Source organism: Mobula birostris, chromosome 27 (assembly GCF_030028105.1).
Source record: "Mobula birostris isolate sMobBir1 chromosome 27, sMobBir1.hap1, whole genome shotgun sequence".
Classification (NCBI taxonomy): Eukaryota; Metazoa; Chordata; class Chondrichthyes; order Myliobatiformes; family Myliobatidae; genus Mobula; species Mobula birostris.
Window position 1 is genome coordinate 8,357,736 of NC_092396.1, and position 24,989 is coordinate 8,382,724.

General features: G+C 40.7%; 1 protein-coding gene across 3 annotated transcripts in view; it reads left to right on the top strand.

The window, feature by feature from the left end:
* Positions 1-24,989, top strand: part of ctnnbip1 (catenin, beta interacting protein 1) — an 80,048-nt gene that overhangs the window by 35,101 nt on the left and 19,958 nt on the right. For all 3 annotated transcript variants that reach the window (XM_072244968.1, XM_072244966.1, XM_072244967.1), the window contains 2 exons: positions 5,798-5,921; positions 16,277-16,367. In XM_072244968.1, the coding sequence (XP_072101069.1) occupies positions 5,826-5,921; positions 16,277-16,367 (187 nt within the window). In that variant the 5' untranslated portion in view covers positions 5,798-5,825. The remainder of the gene's footprint in view (positions 1-5,797; positions 5,922-16,276; positions 16,368-24,989) is intronic.

The following is a 24,989-nucleotide window of genomic DNA, read 5'->3' on the forward strand; positions in this document are numbered from 1 at the left end:
TGTATGAAGGTAGGAGTGGGCTCAGCTGCTCTTAGTATTCAAATAATGCAGTGCTTAAACCCAGATATAAACATTGTTCACTGGGATGAAGGTCCTAAAAGAGTTCTGAAGATGCTCTCTTAGTACAACTGCTGCAAATAAAGCAGGAAAAGGAGAACTTTGTTTGCAGGGTATATTTAAGATCATAAGGCACAGGAGCAGAATTAGTTCATTCAGCCCATCAATCTGCTCCATGCCATGGTAGTTTAGCATGTTGCTCTTATTGCTCTTACAGCTTAGGGCGTCGGAGTTCAATCCTGGCATCCTCTGTAAGGAGTTTGTATGTCCTTCCCCCTCCCCCCCACCATGGATCGCATGGGTTTTCCCCAGGTGCTCTGATTTCCTCCCACAATCCAAAGACATACTGAGTAGGTTAATTGGTCATTGCAAATTGTCCTTTGATTAGATTAGGGTTACATGAGGGTTGCTGGGCAGCATAGCTCAAAGGGCCGGAGGGCCTATTCCATGCTGTGTCCCTGAATAGACAGATAAGGCAAAACATTTTGTTGTCCCTCTCAACCTCATTCTCCTGCCTTTTCCCCGTAACCTTTGATGCTCTGACTAATCAAGAACCTATCAGCCTCCGCTTTAAATATACCTAATGACTTGGCCTCCACAGCCATTTGTCGCAATGAATTCCAAGATTTACTGCCCTCTGGCTAAAGAAATCCTTCTTTATCTCTGTTCTAAAGGGGCATCCTTACATTCTGTGACTGTGCACTCTGGTCCTAGACTCCTCCACTATAATCTAATCTGAAATATCCTCTTCACTTCCACTCTATCCAGACATTTCAGTGTTCAATAGATTTAAAAGAGATTCCCCCCTGTTCTAAACTCCATTGAGTACAGGCCCAGAGCCATCAAATACTCCTCACATGTTTACACTTTTAGTCCCTGGATTATTCTTCCGAACCTCTTCAATGCCAGAACATCTTTTCTTAGATAAGGAGCTCAAAACTGCTCACACGAGCGAAAAGGTGTTTGTGAGTAAAGGTGGTATGTCTTTCATATTTTTCACTACATGACTTTCCCAAGCTCTTTGCAATATTTCAAAAATCATTAATTGAGTGTAATGCAGGAACTTGGCTGTCAGTTTGTACACAGCAGTATCAAGATAATCGGACACTTTTTAAGTAACTAACGTTGTTGATTAAGCAACATGTACTAGCTAAGGCACCTGAGATACCACACTGGAGACACGAGAGACTGCAGATGTTGGAATCAGAATCAAAATCAGGTTTAATATCACTGGCATATGTTGTGAGATTTGTTAACTTTACGGGAGCAGGAAAATGTGATACATGATAATAGAGAGAGAAAAATTGTGAATTACATTAAAAACTATATATATGTATATAAATTAGTTAAGTTAAAATAAGTAGTTCAAAAAATAGGAAATAATTCAGGAAATCTGGAGCAACGCACAAAATGCTGGAGGAACTCAGTGGTCAGACAACATCTAAAGCGGAAAAAATCAATGGATACCACACTGCCGCCTTTGAAGTAACTCATGGGACCTTGTATGTCCATTTAAGAGAGAAGCGTGTTTGGTATTTCATCCAAACGATGGCACCTACAACAATGCAGCACCCCTCAGTACCAAATTGGAATGCCAGCTGTGAAATTTGTGATTACATCTCTGGAATGGGACAAGTCTACGCCCCTCTATTTCATGTGGCATTGCTACCAACAAATACACAGATGAAATTTGCATATATAACACTAAAAATGTTAGATATTCCAAAATTCATGTATGTCAACATTGCAAATTATTTATTGTAGACGGGTTATGACTATTACACACTTCTTTCGATAATCAAACTGAGTTGTTGAGCCACTGTAAGGATTTATTTCAAGCTCTAAAAATAACCATGCATCCCTTTCCCGAAAGAGTTATTCCGTGCATTGACCACCCCACAGGAAGTCAGCTGTACATCGTCAGCATTGCAAACTTGTATTCATGCTGCCTGGTGTGTTGGTTTTAAGATGTGCAATCTCAAGAGTGTGTGACATCAGTTCTGGCAGATGAGTCTGCAAAGGAGCATAATTTGGCAGAGGTCGTCATGAGAGAGTTCCACTTTAGGCAAAAACACAAGCCTTTGAATGTCCTTTTTCACACTGTAAGCTAATGTAAGAAACTTCAAAATGCAAGTGAAGGTTGGCTGTGGTGTTGTCCGTCACCTTACCTGCAGAAGTTGAATTTGCTTTCAGTCCAGAACCATTGATTGGAGGTTCTGTTCCAGTTAAAGTGGAGGTTGATAGGTTCTTCATTAGTAAGAGCATCAAAGGTTATGGGGAAAAGGCAGGAGAATAGGGTTGAGAGGGATAGTAATCAGCTATGATAGAATGGTGGAGCAGACTCAATGGGCTGAATGGCCAAATTCTGCTTATATATCTTATGGTCTAATAGACTGGCAGAGCCTGAAGGCACCCACTCAACGATTCAGGAATAGCTTCTTTCCCTCTACCTTCAGATTTCTGAATGGACGTTGAACCCATGAGCACTACCTCACTGTTTTTTTTTTCTCTTTTTGCAGTACTTATTCAATTTAACTTCTAAAATATATATACACTGTAATTTGTAGTTTTTATTATGTATTCCAATGTTCTGCTGCTGCATAACAACAAATTTCACAACATGCCAGATATATTAAACCTGATTCTGTTGCTTATTTTATATTTGTGCCCTCTTCTTGTTTCTGTGTTTACCTACCCTATTCCTAAAAGAATAACACGTGCTTTGGGTTTCTGTTTACCACCAGTTTGTTATATTATTTAAGTAATATTTATTAATATTGATGCTGGACCATTATTATTGCCAGAATATTCAAATATAGAGTCAATCCAATTGGTTCTCTTCTCACTGAAAGTGCGTATACCCCACTTCCTAGCAGAGGTCAATGTGATCTGGAATGGGTAATTTCATTTCACCCAGGCTAATAGTTGTGTCTAGGTTTAGTGTGCTACATTCTATGCAGGATTTGAAGTCTTTTGATTCAGACAGGAGAATGCAGTGTAGTGACACAGCTGATAGTGCACTTAGCACACAGGTTCTATCCTATCCTCAGCTGATATCTGAAGATTTAAAGATTTCTTTTGAAGATTAGCTTTATTTGTCACATATACAGGTGTCCCCCCTGCTTTTCGAACGTTCGCTTTACGAAACCTCGCTGTTACAAAAGACCTACATTAGTTCCCTGTTTTCGCTAACAGAAGGTGTTTTCATTGTTACAAAAAAAGGCAGTGCGCGATAAAAAGCAGCACATGAGAAAAGCAGCGCGCACCCCGAGCAGCCAAGCTCCTCCCCCGGAACTGCATTTTAGCCGGCATTGCTTAAACACGTGCCTGTGAGCAGCCGTTAGCAAGATGAGTTCTAAGGTATCGGAAAAGCCTAAAAGAGCTTGTAAGGGTGTCACACTTAGCATAAAACTAGACATAATTAAGCATTTCAATTGTGGTGAACGAAGTAAGGACAAAGTGAGTTTGGCTTGTGGAAATTGACGAAGATGATGTTGAAGAGGTTTTGGCATCCCATGACCGAGAACTGATAAATGAAGAGCTGGTGCAATTGGAAGAGAAAAGGATAACAATCCAAACTGAATGCAGTAGCGAACGGACCAAAATTGAAGTCGTCCAGGAACTGAGTGTGAAGCAACTGCGTGAGATTTTCGCTGCAATAATTGCAGAAAAGTACGACTTTAATTTTGAAAGGGTACGTCGGTTTAGGGTGTATTTGCAGGATGGTTTGAGTGCTTACAAAGAACTGTATGATAGAAAAATGCGCAAGGCTAAACAGTCAAGTATACTGTCGTTTTTCAAGCGTTCCACATCAGCCACAGCAGACAACGAACCTCAACCTTCAACATCGAGACAGGCAGACATAGAAGAAGATGACCTGCCTGCCCTGATGGAAACAGAAGACAATGAGATAACACCCCAGTATCCCACCACCCCAACCCCCGGGCCATAGACCGATACATTGCCACGGAGAATGCAGCGGTAGCTGGGACGCACCCAACACATCTTTAAGAAAAAAAGCCGAAATAAACAAATTGATTAATTAGGTGCCGCCTGGCACGTAAATGTCGGCCCAGATCAGAGGCAATTGCCGATTGCGTCGCCTCTGATCTGGGTCAACATTTATGTGCCGGGCGGCACCTAATTAATTAGCTTGTTTATTTCGGCTTTTTTCTTAAAGATGTGCTGGGTGCTTCCCTGCTACCGCTGGACCACTGCATTCTCCGCGGATCGGTATCGGTTTGCTGCCCGGAGGTTGGGGACCACTGCACCACCCCAACCTCCAACGACTCAGCCTAACACACCATCATCAGTGTGCTCGGCCCTGTCTTCCCAATTCCGGTAAATGATACTACACTGTACATACACTATTTCTACTTGATATAGGCTGTGTATTTTTATGTGTTATTTGGTATGATTTGGCAGCTTCATAGCTTAAAGGTTACTGGCGAGAGTGTTTCTGCCGAGAGCGCTTGCGTGAGATTTTCACTACAGAGAACAGTGCGACAATGATTGTAGAGAAGTATTTCTACTTTATATAGGCTGTGTATTTATCATATCATTCCTGCTTTTACTATATGTTACTGTTATTTTAGGTTTTATGTGTTATTTGGCATGATTTGGTAGGTTATTTTTTGGGTCTGCAAACGCTCACAAATTTTTCCCATATAAATAAATGATAATTGCTTCTTCACTTTACGACATTCCAGCTTACGAACCGTTTCATAGGAACGCTCTACCTTCGGATGGCGGGGGAAACCTGTATATCAAAGCATCGAAGTACACAGTGAAGTGTGTCATTTGTGTCAACATGCCAACATAGGGACAATCACAAGTGTCATTGTGCTTCTAGTGCCACCATGGTATGCCCACAGTTCACTAATCTGTATGCCTTTAGACTCTGGGAGGAAACACAAGCAGTCACAGTGAGAACATACAAACTTCTAACAGCGTCATGAATTGAATCCCAATGACTGTCACTGTAAAACATTATGCTAGCCGTTATACTACCATGCCACCTGTCCCGTCCATGTCATGTTTACACGTTCTCTGTGTTTCCACCGGGTGCTCCAGTTTCCTCCCACATCCCAAAAACAGTTTGATTGGTAAATTACCACTATTGGAAGAGGAAAGGATAACCTCTTGTAAATTACCACTTTTGTAGGTAATGTAAGGAGCATTATAAAAAGTGATTTAAAAGTTTTTACAGTACAATGCAGTGATGTGAGTAATAGATAGAGTGGCTAACTAGAATGATTGATCAGATTAACTGCCTGAGGGGAAGAAACCTTTAAGAAGACATGGTGGGGGATTGCCGAGGAATGGGCATGATGATGTTGAGGTCAAAGACAATACAAGTTACGGGGAAATCAGAGTGGAAATGAGAATAATGGAATTGATGTAAGAGTCAGTGTGATGGGTCAAATGACTTCCTTCAATGTTTTAAGAAGATATGAGAAATAATATATTTAAAAATTGTGGAACAGCATATAATGAGTCATGCTTATAAACTGAAATATAGTCCAGGGCTTGGAAATGCTGGGGATTTAACCAACTGCATCTTGCGTCAGAGAATATAATCTCATGCTCTGAAAATAATTTGATTGCTTGCATTGGTTGTTTATGATTATCTTCTGATAGGTCTTCTGCAGTAATTGTTGAGTTAAAGGAAATATGACATTAATGGTGTTAAGGCATAAAAATATGGTATTTAAGAATATTTCCTCTTCCTGTCGTTAAGTGATAAGGGAATAACTGGAGCTGAGCAGATGAACCGTGAAGGTGCCCACGGGAAGTCTCCCGATGAGATGTACATCCAACAGAAGGTGCGGGTGCTCCTTATGCTGAGGAAGATGGGATCCAATGTGAGTGCTGAACTTAACGTGCAACCATAACTTTATCGTGTTTGTTGATTAAGGATTGTTAATAAAATCATTAAAAGCTACTCACAAAAGGTGGCCATTCCACTTATTGAGATTGTTCTGGGTCTTCGAAAGAGCTATCCAATTAATTCCACTCTCTTGCCCTTTCTTGCATTCTTTTTCCCATAATCTTCTTCAGATGAAAGTAGCTACAATAACTTTATAACTAGCTTGTCACATAGCAGCACATTGTAATATTTTTTTAAAATCTCAGCATTTTTATTCTCTAAACTTTTTTTTACTTGTGTTTATTCTTCTGGTTCAAGGTGGTAGTATTAGTACAATCACTCGAGTTAAGTGTGGTGTTCTCCCAAGGGGTTGCTCCCTTAATGGAGAGCAGCTGTGCATGACTTTGTTTAACATGGGGAGCCTGATGTGCGGGCAGTCATCACACTATCCTTGGCAGATTGGGGTTAGGGACAGTGGCATAGAATGCAAGGTGACTAAGGACCCTTCACTGCTGCAGCCTTCCACCACCTTCACTACTGTTGTGATGTGTCATCATCTTCCACCAGCTCCACCATTGAGGTCTTGGTTGGATTGCCCTATGTCTGGAACCTCCCCTCTTGACCTTACCACCACGGATAACCCTACCAGGAGCTAAGCTTCAAACAACATATCTCTTGGGATCTCAGAAGCTCACAAGTCGCTTCACTCGACGACCCTCAGAGAAGTGGATTGGGGTAGGCAAGTTCAGAATTCATTGCCCATCTCTAATTTCTCTTGTCAAGGTGGTGCAGAGCTGCCTTTTGAACCAATGTGGTATTTCTCCCACAGTGATGTTAGGTAGTGAGTTCAGGATTTATACTCCACAATAATGGAGGATCAGCAATATACTTCGAGACAAGAACCATGGGCATTTGGAAGGGGAACCTGCAGATGGTGGTGCTTTCCCACATTCATAGTCCTTGTCTACTGTGCTAAAGGTCACAAAGCAAAGTGCTGTTGGAAAAGCCCAGGTGAGTAGTTAGAGTGCATTTTGTAGATTGCACTCATAGTATCCATTTTTCACTAATGGTAGAGAGAATAAATGTGTAAATTGGTGAGGGGATGTCAATAAAGTACTCTGCTTTGTCTTGGATCATGATGAGTGATTGGAGAGTTGTTAGAGATTCGTTCATCCAAGCAAATGGAGAGTATTCCATCATGCTACTGTCTTGTGGCTTGTAGGTGGACAAAAGGTTTGTAAGTCACTAGCTACAGTTAAATCCCCACCCCCCCTGAAAACTGCCTTTGCCAAAATCTCCCTTCTGGAAAACACGACAGGGCTATTAAAACCAAAACTTCATGCCATCTTAAATTTCTTCCCCCATGCAGTTAATTTGAACAACTATTCTAGTAAGCAAACCCCCTCCCTGCCATCTCTGCATTGCACTGTAGACATTTTAGTCCACTTTTTTATAATGTCTTTTACATTGTAAGTGCATGGTGGTATTTATTTATTTGTGCATATTTTTTCCATGTTTGTCCTTTATTCTCTAACTTTATTAGCATGTTTCTATTTCTATATTATCTTTTATTCTTTATAATTGTTGAATTTTTTGTTTCATGTCATGTCCTTACCAACACACCACAGCAAATTCCCAGTACATGTATATGGCAAGTAAAGTTGATCCTTGATAATGGAGGACTTAGTGAAGACAATACCATTGAATGCTCAGGGTGGGTGGACAGTTTGATTCTAGTTAGTACCTGGCAATTCTGTGGCATGAATGTTACTTCACACTTTTTAGTCAATCCTGAATGTTGACTAAGTACTGCTGCAAAGAGGTAGGATTCTTTATTTGCCAAGAAGTTGAAAATGTGTTTGAACATTGTGTAGTCACTGAGAAGTATCACCACTTCTGACATTATAATGGGAGGAAGGTCAGTTGTATATAAAATAGTACAGCACAGTACAGGTCCTAACCCTTAGATTAATAAATATAACACAGTCATTCTAACCTGTAGAAATAATTACTTTGTTAATAATAGTTTATGGAAAGGCTCTTTTCCAACAATTATATTAATTCATATTTTCAGCAGTAAAATTCAGAAAGCTAAGAACTTACACTAGCTCTGTAAAGAAGTATCAGGAATGTATAGAAGTAAATTCAGAGCCTTCTGTGTGCTTGTTTTTCATTGGTAGCCTCCTCATAGAATGGCATGTAATTAGGATAAAGCCTTCCATATTTATAATAATCATAATTCTGTAGAGGAAAATATATGTATTGTAATAAAATGAATCTTCAGGGTGAACCAATATATATGGGATTTATTACTGTTCTAGAGGTCTGCAGTTTGCTCACAGAGACGCGTGGATTAAATTGTGCATTCATGACCTACTTGGGGCCTTTAGGACATTAGTGTGTTGGAGGTGATATTTAAATCTTTAATGCAAAGTTAGAGTAAGAAATTAGATAAATATTTTACTTAAGACCATAAAGTAGGAGCAGAATTAGGCTATTTGGCCCGTTGAGTCTGCTCCACCATTTGATCATCGCTGATTACTTATTAGGATCACAGTCTGGTACAGCATAGCATTGATAAGACCATGTTGCCCAATGTTGGATGTCACCAGGGCAACTCAGTCCAAGTTCCTTCACACTACTCTAAAAGAATTATTGCAAATAGATGTTTACATGATAGAAAGTGTCTTATCAACCTTTCTAAGTATTGTAGAACAACTTGAAAATAGTCTTTATTGATGAATCATTCATGGGGAAAAACTATTTTTCAGTTGCATAGTGTTGAAATAAAATTGCATTATGTATTTGAATTTTCAGGTATGTGTTTACTGAAAAAAGTGCAATTGATATGATGGGTGATATCGAAACCAAAATGGTACAACGAGAGAGATTTAAAATGGCTATCCTTTATTCTGTACTGCAGGAAAGTTGGGGAGCAAAAGTGGGAGGAACTGAAATTTAAAAGTACAGATAAAAGTGATAAGGATATGCTGCATAAATTAATGGTTTTGAAATGAGTGTTTATTGTCGGTAGGTGATACCAGGAATCGTTCTTTGCCGCATGCCATGCTACAACCATCAAAAATTCTTTTCCTTTCAGATGTCAAAGGTCATGAGCTCCAAAAGCTATTGAATTCCAAAACCCTCCTGGTGTTTCCCCTGACTCCATCTCTCCCCCAGGTTCCCTGCCCTGTTTTCACCACCCCTTTTGATCCCAAATGATCAACCCTCATCAGGGCTCTCAACCGATAGTAAGCTCTTCTGTCTCATTTCCAATTCTTTGGCTAGGAGTTTACACCCAAGATTGCAGAATTACAGACCCTTTCCCCAGCTCTAAAACTTAAATCCAACTAGATCTCTCTCCCTCTTCTCCCCCTTTCCTTCCTCTCTCTCCCCTCTCCCCCTTTCCTCCCTCTCTTCCCCCCTCCCTTTCCCTCTTTCTCCCTCTGCCTGTCCCTCTCCCTCCCCATCTCCTTACCCCATCCCTCCCTCACGTCCTCTTGTGATTGCACAACGTTCCCAATGGAACAGCCACTGATTGATTCAATGGATTACTGAGCTATAGAGCAAAATCCAAAACTCCACAAGCAGTCAGAATTGATTTTAGTTGGAACAATAGCAAATTACTGTGGCTACCCAGAAAGTAATCACCTAAATGGTGTGATATACTGCATCCAGTGCTCCAGGTGCAGCCTTCTGTATATTGGTGAGACCCGACGCAGGCTGGGAGACCGTTTCACTGAACACCTACGCTCTGTCTGCCGGAGAAAGCAGAATCTCCCAGTGGCCATACATTTTAATTCCACATCCCATTCCCATTCTGATATGTCTATCCACAGCCTCCTGTACTGTCAAGATGAAGCCACACTCAGGTTGGAGGAACAACACCTTATATTCCGTCTGGGTAGCCTCCAACCTGATTTCATGAACATTGACTTATCTAACTTCCGTTAATGCCCCTTCTTAACCCCATCCCTTATTTATTTATTTATTTATTATTATTCCCCCGCCCCTTTTTTCTCTCCCTTTTTTCTCCCTCTGTCCCCGTCGCTATAACTCCTTGCCTGCTCTCCATCTTCCTCTGGGCTCCCCTACCCCTTTCTTTCTCTCTAAGCCTCCTGTCCCATCATCCTGTCCCTTCTTCAGCCTTGTATCCCTATTGCCAATCAACTGTCCAGCTCTTGGCTCCATCCCTCCCCCTCCTGTTTTCTCCTATCATTTTGGATCTCCCCCTCCCCCTTTCAAATCTCTTACTGTCCCTTCTTTCCGTTAGTCCTGACGAAGGGTCTCGGTCCGAAACGTCGACTGTACCTCTTCCTATAGATGCTGCCTGGCCTGCTGCGTTCCACCAGCATTTTGTGTGTGTGGCCTAAATGGTAGTAGTTTAGTGTCTCTCAACAACTTAATTCTGTGAGTTTTCTTCATTTTTATGTATTTCTTTGTTCCCAGGATGGCAAAGCTAGCAGTTATTATCCAGTCCCTACTGCCCACTGGATTTGATAGCAATTTCAGAAGGCAATTAAACATCCATGTTGGTGGGTCCGGACTCACATAATAGGCCAAACTGGAGTAGGGTGACAGATTTGATTCCTTGAAGAATATTAGTGAACCAAGATTTTATAAACCCCTGATACTTTCATGCCCATCATTACTGATATAGTTTCTCTTATTCCATATCTATTTATTTGGTTTTAAATTTCTCAGCTGCCATTGTAGATTTCAACTCTTGTGTTCGGATGAATAGTATAGGCTTCTGGAAACCGGACAAGTAACCTACCACTCTGCTTCTGTGAAAGGTAAACCTTTAGGGAAAGGAGTGCATGTTCTGCATCTAGTGAGTGTTCTGTATAAAACTTCACATGGAATATCATTCAACTACTTCCCAATAATAGAGGGAACAACAAATCTGGAAGGATAAGTTAAGTCAATGAGGATAGTTGCCAGTTAGGAAGTTGAGACTACAATAGGGTTGAAACGCTGTTTAAATAATCAGGCATTCAGACATAAATTTTAAATTGACTGTAATGTTTCTATGCAGTTATGCACAGAGTCAGCACGAGAAGTCACCCTGCACCATTTAATGCAAGTCAAAGTCAAAGTACATTTCCTATCAAAGAACATAATGTATATATGTCACTATTTACTATCTTGAGATTCACTTTCTTGCAGACATTTACAGGAAAATAAAGAATACAATAAAATTTATGAACAATTATACATAAATGAAGACTAATAAACAGCCAACACACACGAAGTGCTGGTGAACGCAGCAGGCCAGGCAGCATCTATAGGAGGAGGTACAGTAGATGTTTTGGGCCGAGACCCTTCCTATAGATGCTGCCTGGCCTGCTGCGTTCCACCAGCATTTTGTGTGTGTTGCTTGAATTTCCAGCATCTGCAGATTTCCTTATGTTTGCACTAATAAACAACCAATGTGCAAAAAAAGATATTATCCAAGTAAAAATAGTAATACTGAGAACATGAGTCATAGAGGCCTCTAAAGGTTGTGGAGTCGTTTCAGAGTTAAGGTGAGTGAGGTTATTCATGCTGGTTCAGGAGCCTCATGGCTGTAGGGTAACAACTGTTCCTGAACCTGGTGGTGTGGGGCTTAAGGCCCAATAGTAGTAGTGAGAAGAGGGAATGGCCAGAATGGTGGGGGTCCTTGATGATGGATGCTTCCTTGTGGCAGCACATCTTGTAAATCTGCTCAGTGGTGCAGAGGGCTTTCCTTGTAATGGACTGGACTGATCCACCACTCTCTGCAGACTATTTCATTCCTGTGCAGGCATTCTGTTTTCACATCAGGTTGTGATGCAATCATTTAGGATGCTGTTCAGACCAAGTATCAGAACGGGGAAGAAATGTGAAGTGACTTTGAGTGTGGAATGATTTTTGATGCTAGATTGGTTTGAGCATCTCAGAAGCCCTCTGCTCTACTCATTTTATACGAATGACTGTGAGGCTAAGCACAGCTCTAATGCCATATTTAAGTTTGTTGACAACAACACTGTCATTAGTTGAACCAAAGGTAGTGACAAATTAGCATATAGGAGGGATCGTGAAAATCTAGGTAAGTGGTGCTACAACATCAATCTGTCACTCAATGTCAGCAAGACCAAGGAACTGATTATTGGCTTCAGGAGGAGGAAACCGGTGGTCCATGAGCCAGTCCACATCGGGATCAGAGGTGGAAAGCGTCAGCGACTTTAAATTCCTTGGTGTCATCATTTGAGAGGATCTGTTCCAGTGCCATTACAAAGAAAGCACAGTACCGCCTCTACTTACTTAGAAGTTGCGAAGATTCAGCATGTCATCTGAAAGTTTGACAAACTTCTATAGCTGAGTGGTGGAGAATATATTGACTGAATATATCACAGCCTGGGATGGAAGCACCAACGCCCTTGAACAGAAAAGCCAACAAAAGTAGTGGATACAGCCCAGTCTATCATGGGTAAAGCCCTACCCACCACTGAGCACATTTAAATTTTTTTAATTGTTTTTTTAGATGAGTTGTGCTTGTGAGGTTCTAGGGACAAGGGCAGAAAAGTTATGAGTGTTAACCAACATTGATGAGGCATGTTTTTAGCCAAAGTTATTTCTAACTTAGCAACTACCAAGTATAAAATTGGCAATTTTGATGATAGCTAAAATCAGAAAATAAATTAGTTGTAGGCAGAAAAATGTGGAGCAATGTTTTGATAGTTCAGCCTGGCTGTTAACTTTTTGTATTATGTATGTATCTGAACTCTTATACCTGGGCTGAAAATAAAATTGTATATATGTCAAACAATTGACTTGTTAAAAATCGCGAAAATCACCTAAAGTTTTGTGCACTGAAGCCTAATGTACTCTAAGAGAAGTTATTGAAACAACATTAGGAATCGTATCAGCCATTGAAGTGGCATCCTTATTGATTAATTTGTGGGGATAGGTAGTAATTGGAGAATAGGGCAAGATTGATAATTGGACATGGTTGTGGGTAGGTGGTGAATGGGTAGTTACTGGCAATGCTGTACATTCAACGCGCCGGCAATTGAACACAGGTCACTGGCACTGTAATAGCATTATGCTAACCGCCCTGATACTGTACCGCCCCCTTCACTACCGTGGGAGTATTGGTGGGTTAACATCATTGAGAGGCAATAATTTCAACATGGATGATACCGAAAATCTAAAAGTGAACTTTGAGTTATTTTTCATTGTGTGAACCACAATAAAACTGATACTGCTCAGATGTATGGTTTATTATGATGTATGATTTATAGAAACCTGATTTCCTCCCATCCCGGTGTAATTCTATTGTGTGTACTGGAATGTTGTTCTCCAGCTAACTGAAAAAGCTTCTTGAATCTGTTGTGGGGGGAGGGTCATTCCATATGTGAAAGCCAAGCCTAATAACATCCTGTACAAACTTGTGAACGTTTCTGCTTGATTCATATTATTCACTGACCTTGTCCGATTCTGTCCCTGTCTCCATCAAGGAAGTGAAAAACCAGTGTCCTCTTCCTCCCCTGCTTGAGATCTACTTAGACCAGGACTGAATGCTCAGGTCTTGGGGTTTTCAATATATAAAAATTACTTCTATTTATTTCTCTCCCAAGGTTACATATTAGGGATGTCACCGTGCTGCTGTAACGCATAGTTACAGTTGGAACGTGAAATTAAATACAGTTCAGCTAGGATACAGAACGACACATATGTGCTTGCAGTAGCGGCTGTGTTGTAGAAAATATTGCAACAGCTGTGGTAGTCATCACCATAAGTCTCTTCTGAATTCTTAATTGTGCTGTTTTCCTGCAGGGGTTTACAGATCAGAGTGGAACTTCCTGTACAGATTTCTAAAGCACAATAACATATCGCTAAAGTATAATAATGCCATTCAAAAGATTAACCCCTGTTGAAATAAGATTTTTAAAGCCACATTCAGGATTGCCAGACCATGAGTAAATCTTCATGCCGGTTTAGTTCCCAAATCCTAAAGTAGTCTTGCAAAAAGCATGAATTAAATATTCCATTAATTTTGTATATCAATTTTTAATATAGTTATAAAATGTCTATGTTAATGTGGCACAATTTGACAATCAACAGCTTTAATCCTCCAAAATATAATATGGCTCAAACCTTATCTTGTGGTCAGAAACAGCACAAACTTAAAACATTTTTAATGTAGCAAAACATATCAAGCTGCTTCATCGTATTATTAGCAATTAAATGTTGACACAAGCCATAGAGTTATATATGAGTGCAGTTGACCAAAAGCTAAGTCAAATCGGAATTTGTCAGAATAATCAGGTTTTATTGACATTCATTGAGAATTAATCTTTGAACCTTGAATAATATTACCTTGAATCTTCTCCAGCAAATCTCTCCAAAAGTTTGAAGTGAAATTAGTAGACTTACTTTATAAGTATGAAATGATGAGGAGATTAGCAGGGAGGGACTATTGGACAAGCGACATTCCCTCGTCCATTCATCCCTTCCCACTAATTTCCCTCCCTGCACTTATCCCTGCAAGAAGCCCATTCATCTCCTCCCTCGCTTCTATTCAGGGCCCCAAACAGTCTTTCCAGGTGAGACAACACTTCACCTGCGAATCTGCTGGGGTCTTCTATTGTGTCAGGTGTGGTCTCCTCTACATTTGTGAGATCTGTCATAAATTTGTCGACTGCTTCATCAAGCACCTCCGCTCCATCTGCCAAAAGCAGATCTTCCCATGGCCAAACATTTTATTGACGATTCCCATTCCCATTCCAACATATCAGTCCATGTGACATGATAAGGCCACCCTCAGGGTGGAAGAGCAGCTCCTTCTATTCCATTTGGCTAGCCTCCAACCTGATGGCATGAATATTGATTTCTCCCAGTAAAAAAGAACTTCCCTCCCCCACCTCTCTCATTCCCCACTCTGTCCCTCTATCCTCTTTACCTCTTCTCATTTGCCTATCATTTCCCCTGGTGCCTCTCCTCTTTCCCCTTCTCCTATGCTCCACTCTCCTCTCCTATTAGATCTCTACTTTTCCAGCCCTTTACCTTTCCCATTCACATGGCTTCACCTATCACCTTCTAGTTGATCCTCTTTCCCCTCCCCCCCACCTTTTTATTCAGGTGTCTTCCCCCTTCCTTTCCCGCACTGAACAGGGTTCTTGGCCTAAAACATCAACTGTTTACTCTTTTCCATAATTGCTCCCTGCTGAGTTCCTCCAGCATTTTGTGTGTTGCTCTGGATTTCCAGCATCTGCAGAATTTCTTATGTTTATGATTTGTACAGTTTTGATTTCTTTTTATATGCACACAGAAATATTCTACTAGCATATTCAAAATGTAGTTGAACTATGTACAACTGAAAAGATGTTTTATTCTTAAGAAGCTCCTGAAATTCGAAGTCTCTATTGTGGACTGAGACTGAGAAGAGGGCAGAGAGAGGCGAATCATGGTTGGAAAAAGGGGAAGGAAGAAAGGAGGATGTGAGAAACATCAGAGAGACATTCTGTAGTGATCATTAAATCAATTGTTTGAAATCAAATGACCCAGCCTAATGTCTCAAGGCTGGGTGTGTCTGCACCCGCGCATTCCCCCCCCCACCCTTGGCACTCCTTTTCTGCCACCTGTCCCACACCCTTCCTGCAGTGCTCCACCCTCACCAATCCCAACATCTTTTGCTCCTGCCAGTTTTACAAATTCACTCTCCACTTAACGTTACCAAGCGCAGTCTTAGGCACACTAGATAGATAGCTTTAAATGACCTTTGCACATTTTTGCACAGTACTGTACAAACTATATTTAATGATATAGCTTCTACTGATTCCCTGGGCAGAGAATTCCACAAGTTCACTACTCTCTGGGAAGAACAGTTTTTCCTGAACTTTGTCCTAAATCCTAGTCTCGCTTATCAGTGGAAATGACTTTCATGCCTCTGTCTTATCTATCTGTTTCATAAGCTGGAGGGTTGCTGCCCAGAAAGGAAATTGTAGCGTGGAAAGAGGAGTTGAGTTTTAATCCAGGGGAATAATCCTCCACTTTAGCAGTTTCTTCCTGCTATATAAATAAATAAATTGCATTAAGTGTCAGGATAAACAAGCAACACGTGTCTTATCTGTAATGTCACTTCTGCATCAAAGTTCTGTTTTCAAACTTTTATTTCAACAGAATGATACGCACCTAACCTGTAGAATTTGTTGGTCCCTTTTAGATTGTTAACCTGTAATTATTGTGCAATTAACTTTGGAATTTTAATGCCAGTACAAAATCTCATTATATAACTTAAAGCTCATTGCTTAAGAAAATGATATTATAATGGTATTTCAATGCCACAGTGCTGGTAAATAAAACAGGGAATCTTTATTTTAACAGCTAACTCCAAGTGAAGAGGCTTTTCTACGAACGTATGCCGGAGTAGTGAACAGCCAGCTTAGCCAACTTCCACAGCACCCAATTGATCAGGGTAAGAACACAACTGTAAGAGACAATTGCAGCAAATACTTATGTAGAAATCCAGTTTTAAATACCTGTACAAAAAGTAGAGATTCAGATTAATTTTGTCAGGACTGGGCCTTCATCATATTGACAAAGTATTCATATTGTGAGACAATTGTGGCAAATTGAGTTGCTGGAATCTGAGCCAGTTGAATTTAAAGCATAATATTCTTTGCCACTGAGGGCTTCTATTGGTGATAGTTGGGTATTGCAGAGTTTTAATATTGAATGTACTGTTGCACAAACCAAGAACCAGAATTTCATGTTTTTTTTAAATGAAAACCTGGATATAATGCACTTGTTAACCATTTCTATCATTGATATTGGTTACAAGTAGCCCTGGTACAAACACTAATCCTTACATTATATCTACTGGTGAACTGAATTCTTGCAGTTAACTCTGTCTCACTGAAAATGATCCACCTATTGTTTGGTCCTATAACTAGTTCTAAAATAAAAATCTGGATTAGTTGAATAGCTATACCAAGGTGCTGGCATAACACCAGCAACAACAGTGACATCTTGCAGACAACGTACAAAACTACTGGATACTCTTCTTCTAAATATACTATTACTACTACTACTTCTGAGCTGCAATTGATTTTCCCTCTTAAGAATGTATTTTTGTGGGATGACTGAACAATCTGGCGCTTCTGCAATTTCCTGGGGAGTTTGGTGTTGATGAGGGTTTTATGTCAATTCCAAATGGCGAAACACAAACCTGTGGTCAGCTCCATTGCTTCACGCCAATTAAAGCATGGAGCAAGATTAAAATCATCGAGGATGAGAGTGGAGAACTTATAGGTATTCAGCTCAGTCTGCCTGCGCTTGACTAGTTTCTCTCCCCACTGCTGGCGGGCTGAAAGTTCAGGGTTTCACGCCATCGGGTTCAAAAGTGCCTGTCGCCCTACAACCTTCAGGCTACTGGATGGGCTCACCTCAGTGCTGAATGTGCTCCACAGTTGTAGAATCACTACTGGGGACTCAGCAGCTCATGTTCCTTGTGTTTTGTTTACTTCTTTACTATTTGCGCGATTTGATTGGGGTGCTTCAGTGCTGAACTGACTGGAGCTATGGCCTGCGACCATCAGCACAGTACCAAGGACTCACTTTTGGCGACTCTGTGGTCAATGTTACCTGTTTACTTTTTATTATTTGCACAAGTAGCCCTTTTTTTCTGCACGTTGAGTGTTTGATGGTCTTGTGTGGGCTTTTTCTTTGAACGAGTTCTATTGTGTTTCTTTGTTTTGTGGCTGCCTATAAGGTTGTATACTGTATACTTCAATAATGAATGTACTTTGAACCATATGACCTCCTATCCTTGTTTGATTTTACTGCCTTGCCTATTTCAAGATTCCAGGTTGTTTATTGTCATTCTTCAGTAAACGAATGTGAAAGAGAATGAAATGATTGTTACTCTGGATCCGATGCAGCATAGGAAAAACACAATTTGCATAAGGAACACAATAAAGAAACAAAATAATAGATTTAATAGATCAGCTCCATTGTTGCATTGAGTTGGCAATAAGGTAATTGGACTCGTAGGATAAATCCCACTTCATGGTCAAAATATGTGAGGGAATTTGAATGTGCCATTCTGCTACACTTAAAAGATTAGAAAATCCTACCTTATTTTTATAGCTGTATCTGCAGTTATTGAATTTACAGTAGCAACTTCCTGCAGTTTACTGGACAATGCTTTTGTTATGAATAGGAAAGCTCTTCACTCACTTTAAACACATTTGATATCCCTTAAAAATGCAGACAAAAATGTTTGTTGTTAACAGCATGAGGGGTACAGGTAGAGTAAATGCAAGCAGGCTTTTTCCACTGAGGTAGGGTGAGACTAGAACTAGAGGTCATAGGTTAAGGGTGAAAAGTAAAATGTTTAAGGGAAACCTGATAGGTGAACTTCTTCACTCAGAATGTGGAACGAGCTGCCAGCAGAAGTGGTGGATGCACATTTGATTTGAACATTTAAGAGAAATTTAGATAGGTACATGGATGTGAGGTGTATGGAGGGATATGGTCCAGGTACAGGTCAATGGGACTAAGCAGAACAATAGTTTGGGATTGACTAGATTAGCTGAAGAGCCTGTTTCTGTGCCGTATTATTCTATGACTCTCTAACCCTATTAGCTGTATTTCTTCCTTACATTATTTATGTTCAGATATCAAGCTTTTTTTGCATTCTGATGAAACATTAGTTCAGTTTTCACTTCCCAGAAGCAGATTTGTTTTAGAAGTCCTAAAGAATATACAGAGCTTGTCACCAGCAGCTAACTAGACAACCCCTCAGTTAAGCAGGGGTCCTTCAACAATTTGTATGATCAGGAACATTCCAACCCATAGCTGCTGAAACTTTTAAGTTGTTCAGCTTTTGGATTCAGACCCTGGTAAGGTTTACCAGCATGTGAACAAATCTATGAGAGTATAAAAATCCCATTGTGGCACATAATGAAATTAGTTCGGGTGTAGGTAGAGATTACATATTTCCCTCAATGGTGTTTCACTGGAGTGTGTAATCCTCTGGGTGGCATTGTGGCACAACACATTGGTGTGATGATGCACTGCAGAACAGAACAACAGTATTCATTCTTCCAGACTGGAAGACATTGAGTGCAGCTCATACCCTTCCCTGCAATGCAGAGGAAATTGGCAGGGTAAGCCAACAAGTTCATCTGTTCTGTATTTTCCTAGTGCTTCAGGAGTACTGTGTGTTAAGGTGAAAGCTGTGCTTACTGTTATGTTAAGCCATCAAAATCAGAAGGTTTGTTATTTACTGCTCATTAAGCTACTACTGATCTTGGGATGGTGTCTCATATCCACATAATGGGGGTGGGGACCTAAAGAACAGCAACAATATTGTATCACTTAATTTTGCTGGAAGTTTGAGGAAATGTAGTATATCGTCAAAAAGTCTTGCAAATTCCTACAAATGTATCATGGACAGCATTCCAAGTGGCTGCATCACTGGTAGGGACGGGCTACCCCTCAGGATTCAAATAAGCTGCAGAGAGTTGTAAACTTAGCTCCATCATGGGCACTAGCCTCCATAGTATTCAGGATATCTTCAAGGAGCAGTGCCTCAAAAAGGCGGCATCCATCATTAAGGACCCCCATCACCCAGGTCATACCTTGTTCTCATTGCTACCATCAGGAAGGAGGTATAGAAGCCTGAAGGCACACACTCAACAATTCAGGAACAACTTCTTTCCCTCTGCCATATGATTTCTAAATGAACATTGAACTCATGAACAGTACCTCACTACTTTTTTAATTTCAATTTTTGCACTAATTTATATATTTACTGCAATTCACATTTTTTCTATTAATATGTATTGCATTGTACTGCTGCAAAGACAACAAATTTCACAACGCATACCAGTAATATTAAACCTGATTCTGAATCTGAATTTGGACCTTGAGTAGAAACAACTTTGAGTTTAGTTCTGATACAGTCTTGAGTGAATAACTAGCAATTAGCCCAAATCCATCTCATCATCTTAAACAATATTGTCTGTTTACAATCCAAACCGAGGAACGTAGAGAAAAACAGCATCAAAACCCTTCTCTGCACTAGGGGTCAACTCCCTTGACTGCATGTTCATTCCCCACTCCTTCCTCAGTAATTATAAGCAGCAAAATGGTTGTTATTGGGCTAAGCATGAGAGATGTGGACAGTTGTTGTAGAGATATAGGGGGACAAGCTAAATAGGTATTTTGCATCAGTGTTGAAGACAGAGGCGGTATGGTGAAAGTTCCAGGTGTCAGGGGTCATGAAGTGTGTGAAGTTACCACTACTAGAGAGAAATGTTCTTGGGAAATTGAAGGGTCTGGAGGTAGATAAGTCACTTGGACCAGATGTTGTGCACCCCAGAGTTCTGAAAAGAACTGGCTGAAGAGATTATGGAGGTATTAGTAATGATCTTTCAAGAATCACTAGATTCTGGAATGGTTCCAGAAAAATTGAAAATTGCAGATGTCACTCCACTCTTCAGGAAGGGAGGGAGGCAGAAGAAAGGGAACTATAGGCCAGTTAGTCTGACCTCAGTTGTTGGGAAGGTGTTGGAGTCGATTGTTAAGGATGAGATCTCAGGGTACTTGGAGGCACATGTTAAAACAGGCCGTAGATAGCATGGTTTCCTCAAAGGGAAATCTTGCCTGATAAATCTGTTGGAATTCTTTGAAGAAATAACAAGCAGGATAGACAAAGCTGAATCTGTTGATATCATTAACTTGGGTTTTCAGAAGGCCTTTGAAAAAGTGCCACACGAGGCTGCTTAACAAGCCATGAGCCCATGGTATTACAGGAGAGATTCTATCATGGATAAAGCAGTGGCTGATTGGCAGGAGGCAAAGAGTAGGAATAAAGAGAGTCTTTTCTAGTTGGCTGCTGGTAACTAGTGGTGTTGCACGGGGTTCTGTGTTGGGACCAATTCTTTTTACATTATATGTCAATGATTTGTATGATGGAATTGACGGTTTTCTTGCAAAAGTTGAGGACAGTATGAAGATAGGTGGACGAGCAGGTAGTTTTGAGGGGCTACAGAAGGATTTAGACAGATTAGGAGAATGGACAAAGAAGTAGCAGATGGAATACAGTGTCGGGAAGTGTATGGTCATGCACTTTGGTAGAAGAAATAAAAGGCTTCACTATTTTCTAAATGGAGAGAAAATGTACAAAAAAATTGAAGCACAAAGGGACTTGGGAGTCCTTGTGCAGGATTCCCTCAAGGTTAATTTGCAGTTTGAGGCTGTGGAGAGGAAGGCAAATACATTCATTTCAAGAGGTTTGGAATGTAAAAGCAAAGATGCAATGTTGAGACTTTATAAAGCACTGGTGAGGCCTCACATGGGGTATTGTGAGCAGTTTTGGGCCTCTTATCTTAGAACAGATGTACTGAAACTGGAGAGAGTTCATCCAGGATTGAATGTCTTGTCACATGAAGAACATTGGGTGGCTCTGGGCCTGTATTCACTAGAATTCAGAAGAATGAGGGGTGACCTCATTGAAACCCATCGAATGGTGAAAGATCTTTATCCAATAGAGTGGATGTGGGGAGGATATTTCCTATGGTGGGAGGGTCTTAAGAACCAGAGGACATAGCCTCAGAGTAGAGGGGCATTCTTTTAGAACAGAGATGAGCAGGAATTTCTTTAGCCAGAGGGTGGTAAATCTGTCCAGTTCTTTGCCACAGGCAGTTGTGGAGGCCAAGTCTTTAGGTATCTTTAAGGCAGAGGTTGATAGAACCTTGATTGGTCAGGGATGAAGGGATTTGGAGAGAAGGCAGGAGGTTGGAGTTGAGAGGAAAATTGGATCGGCCATGATGAAATGGCGGAGCAGACTCGATAGGCCAAATGGCCTACTTCTGCTCCTATATTATGGTCTTACATGAATTTGAATCCTATCTCAAAAGTTGAAACATTTGAATTCAAGTAATTAAATAATTCTATAAATATCTACTGGTTTTACTAATGTCATTCAGAGGGCAAAATCTGCCATTATTGATTTCTTAAATGACCTAACAAGCCACTTGACCCAGATTCAGGTTTATTTATCTATCACATGTATATCGAAACATACAGTGAAATCTGTCATTGGCATTAACAACCTACACAGCCTAAGGATGTTTTGGAGACAGCTGCAAGTGTTGCCACGTATTTCAGCACACCATAGCATGTCTACAATGTTCAGCAGAACGAGACAGAACATAAAAAGCAACAAAACAATTACAGCAAAACAAGCCCCTTTCCTCCTTCCTAGCTACCCACACAGACAGTCCTGCAACCCCAGGACAGGCTGGCAGTTCTCCAGCAAACTCATGGACGGGGAGCAATTAGGGAGGAAAAGTTGCTCTAGTTATATCTATAGCAGGTGAACACATAGGAAAAATGAGTTAGTCGTGATGAATGAACTCCAGCCAGTTATTATTCTTTCCTAGTATTGAGGTGGTGTGTCCTGAGATAGTAAAACAGCCACAATCATGTACTCAGTCTTGGGCTTCATCATACTGAGCCACAAGAAAAGGTATAAACTTCAATCTAGACTAGAGATACATATTTGAATTGAAAGTATTTGGTACCAGACATTGCTTGTAGACTAGAACATTAAAGGAGCTACCAATTGGCCTGAATCAAGTACACGGTAGCGTAGTGGTTAACACCACACATTTCGGAGTTCCAATTCCGCCACTGTTTGTAAGGAGTTTGTACATTTCTCCCTGTGAACCACGTGGGTTTCCTCTGGCCGCTCAGGTTTCCTCCCACAGTCCAAAGGCATACCAGTTAATAGGTTAATTGGTCATTGTAAATTGCCCTGTGATTAGGCTAGGGTTAAATAGATGGGTTGGTGGATGATGCAGCTTGATGGGCCGGAAGGACATCATGTTCCAATCTACTGTAAAAGTATTACCAATGGGGAGTCTGTATTTATGCATCTTGTGCCTAGTCAGAATAAATGCAAGTTTATATAATCAAAATACTAATGCTAATTTATTACCAACATTAATAAGGCAGACAGGTCTTCCATGTAAAGAAGAGAAAAAATAAATTCCAAATTGGTTGCCAAAATTTTCTTCTTGATCTTAAGGGCATGAATATAAAATACAAGTATGTCATCCTCCTTACTGTTCAAGCTGTAAAACAGTGCACTACGAATGCAGGAGATGTGAGAGCTTGCTGGACAGAGCAAGTGAACAAGAGTGTTTGGTTATGTAAGTTACATAATCGTTTTACTGATCTTTGGTGCTGACGTAGAATTACTTAAGGGAGAACTATTTTAATTGATGAAGAAAATGCTTTCAGAACTTGTGTAAAGTGCATATATTCCTGCAGAGTCACTGTCAGAATAAGTGTAATTCTCACACTTCATTGAAACACTGCACTGCTGGCCGCTACAGAGAATTATATATATGTACACTCACACTCACACTCTCACACTCACAGTCTCAGTGCCACAATCATGTGGCAGCAACTCAATGCATAAAGGCATGAAGACACGGTCAAGGGGCTCAGTTGTTGTTTAGACCAAACATCAGAATGGGGAAGAAATGGGATCGAAGTGATTTTGACTGTGGGATGATTGTTGGTGCCAGATGGGGTGGTTTGATTGTCTTAGATACTGCTGATCTAGGATTTTTATGCACAACGGTCTGTGTAGAGTTTACAGAGAATGAACAAAAAGCAAAACAAATATCCGGTAAGTGGCTGTTCTGTGGGCGAAAACACCTTATTAACGAGAGAGATCAGAGGAAGCTGGCCAGACTGTTTCAGCTGAGAAGAAGGTGACAGTAACTCAAATGCCATGCATTGCAACGGTGGTGTGTAGAGAGCGTTTCTCTTTCTCTCGATGGTGGGGAGAGTTTGCTGACGATTCTTGAGTCAGAGGATCTCAGGATAAAAAGCGACACGGCAGATTGTAATGCCTTAACAACAACTGTTTGTTAGTCTTCCCTTTTGCTGTGAAATGGGTGACAACTCCCTCTCCCTGGTTAGTGAGAGAGAGACCCTGTGGCATGTCGAACTGTCAAGTAAACGATAGTTTTTGTTGACTGTAGATCATGGTCTCCCTTTGGGAGCTTTGCTGTTGCTCGGTGGGTGGTGGGTGCTGACACTTCCAGCTGATTAGGTGGGGGGAGGGGGGAGTTGATGCTTTACTGCTGCTGGTACATGGGAGGGGAAGAGGGGGCTTTGGGATTCTAACATTTTTCTGTCGTTCATTCTTTGGGGTTCTCTTCTGTTTTCATCGATGTCTGTGAAGAGTAAAAATTTTAGTTTGTATACTGTATACATTCTCTGATATTAAAATGGAACCATTTGACACACATGTCGAATCTTGAACTGGATGGGCTACAGCAGCAAAAGGCTACACCAGGTTCCACTCCTGTACATAAAAAAGTGGGCACTGAGTTTATTTATACTAAGTTATAGTTGTTCTCTCTGTGCTTACTACAGAGAAATAGTGATAGCGGTTGGGTGAAGCTGTCACAGCTGTATCATTTGATTACTTCTTCCCTCCTCAGTTTTCTTGCACACAATGCAAGCCATTTATCAACTGTTTTTAATGCTGTTGGTTACAACAGAGGGCAGGTAGGCACAGCAGTTGCAGTGCTATTTATAGGGAATGGATTCAGCAGGAAAGAAGAATTAATTTTCTGCCAACAAAGCTGTTGCATTTCATGCTGATGTATAACCACCCACGTGTGAAATTCAGTGAACTGCATATTCTTCACAAATATGAAATGTCATTGAAGGCATGGCAGATGGAATTTAACTCTGACAAATGCAAAGTGATGCATTTTTGGAAGTTAAATTGGGGCAGAACAGACACAGTAAATGACAGGGCCCCAGGGAGAGCTGTAGAACAGTAGAGGCCTTGGGATACAGTGCATACTCTCAGTGGCCACTTTATTTGGTACATCCTGACCACTGTGTATGCCCATAGTCTTTTGCTGCTGTAGCTCATTCACTTCAAGGTTCAACATGTTGTGTGCTCTTCTGCGCACCATTGTTGTAACGTGTAGTTGTTTGAGTTACTGTTGTCTTCCCGTCACCTGAACCAGTGTGGTCATTTTCCTCTGAACTCGCT